Source organism: Octopus bimaculoides, chromosome 2 (assembly GCF_001194135.2).
Source record: "Octopus bimaculoides isolate UCB-OBI-ISO-001 chromosome 2, ASM119413v2, whole genome shotgun sequence".
NCBI lineage: Eukaryota > Metazoa > Mollusca > Cephalopoda > Octopoda > Octopodidae > Octopus > Octopus bimaculoides.
This window is the reverse complement of record NC_068982.1, coordinates 97,808,501-97,819,530: the sequence shown is the minus strand read 5'-3', so window position 1 is coordinate 97,819,530 and position 11,030 is coordinate 97,808,501. Positions and strand designations below refer to the sequence as shown.

Here is an 11,030-nt window from a genome sequence, read left to right as displayed (position 1 = left end):
AGATAGACAGACAGACAGACAGACAGACAGACAGACAGACAGACAGACAGGCAGACAGACAGGCAGACAGACAGATAGATTGATTGATAGATAGATAGATAGATAGATAGATAGATAGATAGATAGATAGATAGATAGATAGATATAAATGAATCACAAAATGTTAAATTATCCTTTATTATGAAATTTTTCAATATTTTCTCATTTTAAGTAATGTCAAAAGATATTTTTACCTGAAACAAATATCAGTGTATTGTCAGACAATAATAAAAACAAAGCCAGTTTTATATGATGAAATTGTCTGTTGGTAGTATTTGTTATCTTTTTTTTTTTTGTCATTTATTCTTTCATTGTCAATTATGTCAGAAAAGAAAATGTATCTTTTTTCTTTTTAGTCAATTAATTTTGTCCGAAGGCTGGATATACCAATTAGTGTTGTGTACGTGCGCGCGTGTGTGTGCGTGAGTGAGTACGTATGTGATTGAGTGTGTGTGTGTGTGTGTGTGTGTGTGTGTGTGTGTGTGTGTGTGTGTGTGTTTGTGTGTGTATGTGTTTCTTTGTGGCTGTGTACACCAGCAGTTATACACACACACTCCTACACGCATACACCACAGTGGACACACTCTCTTAAAGAAAGAGTATGCAGTGATCTCATTGGATTTATATATGACGATTAATTAATGAACATAAGATTAAGGAAGAAAAAGTGTATATGTGTGTGGGGGGGGAGGTTATTCTTGTTGTTTAGCTACAGGTCAACAGTAATGAAGCAGACTTGTGAGGAAAATACTCCCAATGGTGACCATCCCACAAATCCAGTGTTTTCTTATGTGGTAAGAAACCAGCCCACGATCATATATATATATATATATATCAATCTGTTGCATGGGTGCGCGTAGGTGGATGTGTGTGTAGTGTAATGTAGTGCTGTGTTGTCTGATGTTAATGTATCGAAACCATACAAAACAAGACTGGCAGCCACAAAAACTCACTAATTAATGGACATATATAACAATGCAATGCCACCTGCTAATTCCACTCGGTTGAAAGCTGTAAAATATAAACAGAAAACATACCATAACACATCATTTAATAACGGAACTCTATCTTGCAGACATAAACATGAATACCGATTTCGCTTCTGTTCATAAGATGTCTACTCAGTTCCGATAAACGTGTTACCACACACACACACACACATGCGCACATTATCTGGATTTGATCGATCTCACCTTTTCTTTTAGATATGTTGTAATGGAAAAAAAAACATATTAATTAACACAGTTGTTTCCTAGTTTCATCTTTTTTATCAAGTTTATTTCCCCTCCATATTTTTCTATAAGTTTCATGCGCTTTTTTGTCACAGTAAAAGTTCTTAAATCACTCCTTAACCCTTCTAAACCTTCTTGATATAAGGCATGATGTCATATGTTACTGTTTCTTTATAATAGACAGGGTTTATATGGTTGATGTTGGCCAATGTTTCTCAACTAGTTTTTACCTATGGACCTCTTTTAGTCTTTGATTATACTATGATGTACTCTCACCATCACTCCATGTTTAAACATTCCTATTATATCTTTGTAATCAAATAGTAGGAATTGTATAAAACTTATTAAAATATTTTGTGTATTGTAAATGTATAACGAATTTATTGGAGATAAATTTTAACAACAAAATCTGCAGTTGAGAAACACTGGACATTACCACCGGAATTTGAAATTTAACCATTAAATTTCTACGTCATTATAGTTTGTATACTTTGCTTGCGTTTTATTCTAGCATTAAGCTGAGTTATGGTTATTGCATCTGTCATTGATCATCCATTTTTATGATGAATTCTGTATAATATAGATGTGCTGTCCATTGACGATTTTGTTTTGCTTTACGTTGTATGTTACAGTGCATTGCAATTGCCTTTTGCTGTAGGTGCATAGTGATCCAGTAGAAGAGTATTGCACTTGTATGTCCCAAATAATAATTGGAGTCGTGAAGCATACAACTACCGATTTGCAATAATAGATAATATGACATATTATACATACATACATACATCTGATCTATCAGCCAACTGGTGAATTGATATATATATATATATATATATATATATACCATATATATCAAAATTCATATTTTGGTTTTAATGCATTTTGTGTTCTGTTTCATGCAACTTTTGATAATATATATACAGCTATTCTACAGTTAGTGAGCATTTGATTTATTTAATACATATTATGGGTGGTCTGTGTAGGTAGAGTGTCTGATTTATTAGTTGCATTGTATTTCTTCCTGTATTGTTTAGTGACTTGGTGTATTAATTTGGTAGAATACTCGATGTTGATTAGAATAGTCTTTATTCTGCTTTTTCTTTATCTGAGGCTTCGATTAATGAGAAAAATCTAAATGTTCTTCTAAATGACATTTTATATCTACAATGTATTTGGTATCTAAAATCTAAATGATTGTTTGCATCAGCGTGGACATTTGCTGTCTCCATATATCTAGATGCAATTATATGTGTATTTGATATTAATGGACGTGATTTATCTATTATTTTATATCAGAATGTTTATGTCTAGAAATTGTGTCATTGTATTGCTGGGAATTGTATTTCTGCTGTTCTACTGTTCTAAATGTTGAATTTTATTACGGAGTATTTGTAGGGTTTTCTTCAATTTCTCGACATCTTCCGGTGTGTCCATAGCGATGAGTATATTGAATGTCTTGTACTGATGCCATTTTCTTTCCATTGTGGCTATGTACGGCCATAGATGTCGCGACCATAGATCCTGAAGGAGAACCTGTGACGACTTCGTCATTGTGCATAAATAATTTATCTTGTGGGCATTTCTATTATACAAGACTAATAATTTCCTCAGTGTGTTAGTGGGTATCCGGTGGTTTGTTTTTGGTTGTTTTTATACACGATTTTACTTTTACTGCTGTAACGTTGGTAAACAGACTTCATACTTCTAAGGCAGGAATGTTGATTTCTTCAGGAGCTCTTTGGATACTATCTCTTTCTGTATGTATATGTTTGATAGTATTATCTAACTGTTTAGCGATCTTTTCTGTTACTATGTTTATTTGAAATATTCTGAGCCTGAGGTAGTCGTTTCGTTTGTGTATTTTTACAACTTCGTAGATATGTGCGGGGGGTGAATTCTTCTTCAGAGTAGGTGAAATAGAGGCTTGTATTTCTGCGTTTATCGTCTATCACCATAGTTAATAAATTCAATTCAAGTTTTAGTGTGGCGAAATCATTAATAAATTCCTTTGTGTTGCCGAATAATTTGTTTATTTTAGCAATATATACGTATTTATCCATGATTATGATTATATTGGCTTTTGTCATTTTTATATATTATCATTAGCTTTTAAATCATATATGGCTTATTTTAAGTTTTGCTTTGAGTATTTGTTTATCGCCATAGAATCTCCAAAGCAACTATTTTAATGTATCGATGTGTTGTGCACTAATGTTTTCATTTTCGGATTTTCTTATATTTTGTGTTGTATGACGTAGTACAGTGCAGTCGTTTTGCTACTTATTGCATGTGCATGATAAGTCCGCAGGAAAGTGTGGTTAATATAAGAGTTCAAGACGTGAAGTTTACAACTTTTAAATTTGCAGTCGTATTCATATATAACGTTGTTCTTTGTTTGCTTGATTGCAGGTTTTGCATGATTCTGATGTGCTACAGATAAAAAAAAACAGGTTCTTAATTTCAGTACTTTTGCAGCATATTGTCAATGTTCGAATATATGGTTAGATATAATGCATTTTGTATCACCAGCCGGCTCATCATGCACTTACAACAAGACTCCATTGCAATGCACTACAACAAAAAAATACAAAAAACATTAGTAGACAACACATGTATAATTTTTAGAATTACCCTAAAAAATATATAATTTATGAAGGAATCAATATTCATAGCACAAAAGAATGCTAAAATAAGCATACAGACAACATATACTACTCTCAGGCAAAAATAAATACTTCATTGATGATGTATAAATTAAAATTTCGAATTCTGGCAGCAATATGTACACCAGTCATATTGACATGGGCTACCTTCTTTTAAGAAGCAGCGGCACACGACAACATCACTTCATCTTGACGATGAGGGTATGAACGTCAACAAATATTAATGATGGGTTTAGGAACTTTACTGATAAGAAACTATGGGGCAATCTTGATAAAAAGATAAAACTAGAGTAGTTTTATATGTATACAAGAGTGAGGGGAGAGGGAGGGAGAAAGGGGGAGAGGGAGGGAGAAAGGGGGAGAGAGATAGAAAGATAGATAGATTGACAGATAGATATATGTATTATGTATATGTATATATATATATATATATATATACATACAATCGCAAGCACACACACACACACACGCTTTCATGCGTTTGGTCGAAGTCGGTAAAGTGTGTTGCGATATTTATGTGCCGTGATTGAATCTACACCCAGGTTTCGCATAATTAGCCCAAGAGAAGGAGCTGATAACTGATCATCAACAGAAAAAAGCGCAAAAAGGAGACAACTGATGTTTGACCTACACGAACACACACACACACACACACACACCAATTTATATATACATATACTGATACGCTCATACATAAACATGCAAATCTACATACGCATATTTATATTTATACACATGCGTTTTCATACGATTCTCTTTTCCTTTAAGATTGCAAATTCGACATCGTCTCTTCTGTAATTATCGCTGATTGCATCATTAAATATTTAATTAAATTTAAATGTAATTAGAATATCTTATTAGAAGTGTAGCCGTTTTGATTTGACAATCTGTATAAATCATATCTCATATTCATATTTATAAACAAACTTTCAGATCCCTATGCTAATGCTGTCTATCCTAGAGCTAATTTCATTAATATTTCTGCCCAGAGCTATTCCATAATGATTTCTCAAATCTAATTACATCTACATTTAGTAGAGAGATACTGGTTGCGCTCTCTTACTTGCTCGCTGTTCAGTCTTGTTAATATTCAGGTAGAAAGATCTGCATACTTTGATGGTTGAAGACTATTAAGCATTTAAGCTAATTTTTCTTTAATGGGCTTGTCAATCACGATTGACAATATTAAAGCAAGTTTTAACATCGCCTGATGTCTTCTTAACTTTGTTTATCGTAACAACTTTTATACACTTTTGTGCCGCTACTGCTGAATAGGAAGGACTGTAGATAGTTCACTCTCGTATAGTTTGAAGTCCCGTGAATATTTTGTTAATTACCATAGTGATCATATTCAATAGCAAAAAGTAATTTTACTTTACAGCTGTCATTAATTTTTGAGAACTCATAATGAAATAAGCAATGAATATGAAGCAGTTTTCAAAAACTGAATCTCTTACTGGATCAAAATGAACTCCACTTCTTACATAAGTCAACAAAAGATTTTCATTAGAAGTTATTTTGGATGGACCAGAAAATATTCTTGATATTGATTTCAGAACTATCTTTTGGATTTTCAATAGTACCAATGATTTTTGAAATTAGTCAATGCTTGTTCGTTTTCTTTTTTCATAATTACGATTAGAATGTAGCAAGAAAGAATCGCAAAATGGATTCTTCAAATCTTTCCAACAGAAGACATAAGGAACAAAAGTATTTTGTAATTAGCATACCAGTTGCTTTCGATAGGATCCTATGGAGGAGGTGTCTGAAGACTGTACCACAACCATACGACCAGGAATAGTGGGTGGAAAAGACTGATGCAATATTCATGATATATAGAGAGCAAAGAGTTCTTACTGACTGCTATTTTTGTACTGTTAACGTAACTGGGTTTATCTAAACCTGTAACCCATCAGTTCAACATAATGAAGCAATACCGGGTTTCCCTTTTTCGTAAATGAGGGACTAGCTCCATAGACAATGAAATGGACAGTGATGAAGTGCAATTGGTTAAGATTATTTACTCATCAACATTTGAATGGTATTGTGAAAGACTGTCTAAAGAGAATGCAGAGCTTTCCGCTTTCACGCAGATGGAAGGCAATTTACTTAGCAAATTTTACCTTACTAATAAGCTTTACAGTAGATGTTCCATTCTGTTATTGTAATGACACCAATGAAACTTTAAAAAATCTTGTCATAGATACATATACTGACTTGCACCTTTTCGTTTATTCACAAAATTTGCCAGTAATGCTACTGCATAAAGGAAAGTAAAGTCATGCGCCCTCATTGGCCACTCACTCTTATCTTATGGATATATTGTATGACACCATAGAACATTAGTTTATCAAGAGAATATTTGTGGAAATCTCAAAGTTACTGGTATGCTGATTACAAAATACTTTTGTACATTATATCTATAGAATAGCGATACGTGTCTGGTCACTATAATCAATATATATTTCAAGAAAGACTAGTGTCCAATTTGTAATTTGAGCTAACCTAAAGAAGATATTTGGTACAGTTAGTAATTTTGTTGAAGTAGTGGGTGGATTCAGTCTAAGAGCATTTCAATGCATTTCTAAAAATAATCCTAAATCTGAGTAATGCAAAATTAAAGGAGGGAATTTTAGTGGCGCTGCAAATGAAGTAGATTATGGAAGATATTAAATTTGAAAATCACCTTCAACACACTGGAATTAAAATGCTTGACGGACTTTTAAATGGTTAGCAAAATCATTCTGTCGAATAATATAGAGGTGAGAACCTTTTTAATATCTGTAAAGGCATGGCCAGTCTAACGTCGTTAAAATTATATTTCTTGCATTCTCATCTAGATTTCTTTCCAGAAAATCTTGGTGTAGTATGTGAGGAGCAAGGAAGGAATAATTGGTAACTCCTGTTGAATATTATATATGATCACCCTGACCAAGTTTACAAAAGAAAATCATATTCATAGCACCTTAAAAAACATATAATATATATTCTTAAATTACAGATGTATTTAATTGAATAAATGATATAAAAATAAAATTAAAGTTAATTATATAGGAATTTATCAGTCAACTCTACGCTGTGCTGCTTAAGAAGTAGACAATTTCCGTTTCAAAGATTATTTAGTATATCTTAAATACAAATAAATTTCAGAAGAAAGTTTTTATATTTTTAAAAAACCTAGACATACTAAAGAAAAACTGAAGGTATATTTGCAATTAGAGTCCCAAACACATTCAGAAAAGAATAATTTTATTTCAATTGAAAATAAACTGCGTATACTATGTTGACCAGTCATATATTACATACTGATTCAACTTAATCTTTGTCTGAAATTAACACAGCTGGTCACGAAAATGAACTTCCGGCCTTTCGACTATTGCTTCAGTCAATTGTAGTTGCGTAACTTCAAACTCGCGGGATTTCTTTTAATTATTCAACGATTTATGATGAGAAGCAAACCTCAGAAAATTAATATTAATTAGCTGTAACGGTTCTTTTTCGTTTTTTCTTTTAATATGAATTATATTTAAGACATTTACAAATACAGCCTAAGACACTGAAAAAAGAACAGAACCGTTCACGGGTGTCAAATCACACATCTACTGTTTGCCAGGTGATCGTGTTACCGATTTCACTAAATGAGGTCTGCGAATTCCATCTGTCAAATTAACAGATTAAATCTTGTTTCAGTCCCTTTTTATTCTTAAAAATAGGTCAGCAAAAGTGCAAGTAAATTCATCTGAACGTTCATTGTCGATTAATAGTTAGCCCAACTTGGATTTTTGTCCGATGTAAATAGGAACAAGAAAATTAGGCAATTAGACCAAATTCAAGCCATCATCTTATTCCAAATTTATATAATAATTGAGCGATGGATCTTATGAGGATGATTACGGATGCAGTTAATGAGTATCAAAATCTTTCTGATTACATATTACGAAATAGTGTTATCTCATCCAAAGCAATCTCACATCCTAAGTGCATTTGTCATTAATTCTTAACATGCATTCGTTTTAATTTGATTTTCACAGTAATTCATCGCAAAATCCAATAACATTCTAGTCATTTTAAAATATTTTTGAGGATTTTCACTTGAAGATTTTCATAGACAGAGAAGGCGTAAAAGGCAATGAGAAAGTGATTCTTGCCAATAGTAGCATTATCGTTTTAAACGACGTAAGATTCTAGTTATTTCCTTGTCAGCACATCATATTTAAACCCGTTTGATTGATAGTTGCAATTCGAAACGTTCCATTATATATATATTTTTTATTCCAGTTTTATTCTCGTGTTATTTTAACAAATTAATCTCGTAAATCAAATTAAACTGTATACCCAATCCATCTGCTGACTCTTAGTCTGTTTTAGTACTTTGTTCAGCGCTAAGCGTTTTTAAATTTTGCTGACTTGCCATTAAATTCACCCGAGAAAAATTTGAAAATCCTGCTTTAAATTTTCTTAAGATTTTACAATTCTACAATTATCATCAGCATCCTTTTTGTTATGCTTTTAAATTATTGTTCCTTCTTTGATTAAAATTTTTCCGAAAAACAAATGGAGGAATACGGAAAATCAACCGATATTTTGACAGAATATCTCGCTGATACTGTGAGAAAGAGAGCAAAATATATAAAGTGCATGTGTCTTTTCTGTTTCTTCTTTCTTATGAGAATGAGCTGATTTCGAAAAGATTAAGCGGAAATCAAACTAGTTCAATGCGCTTCTTTTAGCGCACAACACAAACACATCATTATTATTATTCAGTAGTTTTATTTTTATAACGTGCTTTCATTTCACTACCGAGCGCAGCTCTGTGCGCCTTGGGTATGTGCTGTGGTTTGCTGTGATACTCTTATGGTTACTGTATTGAAAGTGTTTTGCGTAGGATGTGTACAGTGCCCAGTAGTGCAATTTTCTGTATGTTATATATATTTGTAAGTCCTGTTGTTTTTGTGATGTATTTGTCTGAATATTTTTTTTTATCATATCTAATGCGCCTACTATGGTAGGAATTGTTTCTGTTTTTAGATTCCTGGTGTATTTTTCCTTTTAATTGTTCTATTTCTATTTCTGATATCTTTTTTTTTTGGCTTTGAGAATATATCTTCGAATGTTAGCTAGTTTATTAGGGTCCATTGCTGTATCCAAGTCTTTATTTATGTTATGTTTCTTCCATATTTTATATGTATATGTTGTTGAGTTTTCGTTCTTTGGGTAGAGCACTGCTGTAAAATAAGCGTGTAGGATTGAAATATATTCCTCGCGTGTCTGTTTATGCCTTTTTGGTATTATTTGCGGGACATGAGGAACAACGTCCGGCCCTTTATTTTGACGGTCATCATTTTCATAGGGTACCGGTCAGTTCATTTCTGTTGTCAAATTGTTTTGCACGTGTAGTTTTTCGTACTTTTTGTGTAACAAGTTTAAAGTACGCACTTCCCGAAAAAGAACTCATAATAGAAGGACTAAGATTTATCCTAGAGAACAATTATTTCATATTTAATAATGACCTACTTCATAAAAAATCAGGGACAGTAATGGGAACACGGAATGCATCTTCTTTTGCGAACCTGGTAATGGTCTATCTCGAAATCAAACTATACCAGAAAACGCTCGAGAAATATGGAAACACCTTTTCAACCTACATTCAAAACAACTGGAAAAGATATCTCGATGGTGCTTCATCCTCTGGAATGAAAGTGTAGAAAAACTTAATGAATTCAAAACACTTCTAAATGGAATAAATGAAAACCTCCAATTTCCGATAGAGTATAACCAGGATCAACTACCGTTTTTAGATATGCTTTTTAAGAAAGTCGGGAACAAGATAGAGACAGATATCTATTACAAACCTACGGACTCGAAACAGTACCTGCCTTTTAATTCTTGCCACCCGAGACACATCAGGATGAATATCCCCTTTAGTTTAGCCAAGAAAATATGCACAATATTATCAGACACAAACATCCGTTACACACGACTCCAAGAACTAAAAACTACACTCATCAATAGGAATTACCCACAACCTTTAATCGACAATACGATCCAACGAGTCTTTAAATTCAATACACAAGAACTTAGACAACCAATACACAAGAAGCAAGAAAAATTGAAAACCCTGCCTTATGTCTCCACACACAACCCACATAACAATGAGGCCTTCAACACTATACTCCATAGCACAACTCTACCCAAGAGGGACTCAAAGATGAATCAAATCCTCCAAACACACTCCGTCATCAAAAGTAAGAGACAGCCAAAATCAATGAAGAGGATTTTAACCCAGGCTAAATTACACTCAACAATAACCACAAAGCCAACAGTAAAAAGGTGCAGGAGGCCCAACTGTGGGATCTGTATCAACATAATAGAAGGATCAGAATACCGATTGGAACAAGGCCAAAATTTTACCATAAAAACTAACTTTACATGTGTATCGGAGAATTTGATTTACTTAATTACATGCTCGGGATGCAAACGGCAATATATTGGACGCACAAAAAAATAAGAAACAGCCTACGTCAGAGGATGGCGGCGCACAATCCCAAATTAGAATTCCGGAATACAGGAAAATATCTGTCAGCCAACACATAGACAGATGTGCATCCAATAAATATCCCAAATTCACAACTTTTCCATTATACAAATTCAAAAACAGTGCTAGCCAAAATGAACGCATTAGCAAGGAAATACATTTCATAAGAAAGTATCGACTGAGTTTAACTTCTTTAAAGTGGGAACACTGAAACTATATGTATATTATTCATAAGAAATAAAGATAAAAGATTAAATAAATCCATTTCTGTGAAGACCTCAGGGGAGATAATTTTATGATGACTATAATTGCTACTACTGCTTATTTGGCTACTACGGCCACTCCATTTGAAAACAATTTTGACCACACTACTTAATTAACATCACAGACAACAGCTGAAATTACTACTAGCAATGCTACGAAAATTAATGGAAATTATCACGTGTTCTTACAGGAAAAAGAAAAGTACACTATGAAAGTTTATTTTATTAATAATCTTTCTTCTCTATATATTTCATTTAAGCACATATTTTTGATAAGGTTTATAAGCAACCGAAACATGTA

The 11,030-nt window shown here is 32.9% G+C and overlaps 1 protein-coding gene across 1 annotated transcript in view; it reads right to left on the bottom strand.

Moving 5' to 3' along the window:
• Positions 1 to 3,600: 3,600 nt before the first annotated feature.
• The window catches only part of LOC106871565 (F-box/WD repeat-containing protein sel-10), a 160,670-nt gene continuing 153,240 nt past the window's right edge, over positions 3,601 to 11,030 (bottom strand). The window contains exon 8 of the mRNA XM_014918071.2: positions 3,601 to 3,839. Coding sequence (XP_014773557.1) covers positions 3,729 to 3,839 — 111 coding nt within the window. The 3' untranslated portion in view covers positions 3,601 to 3,728. The remainder of the gene's footprint in view (positions 3,840 to 11,030) is intronic.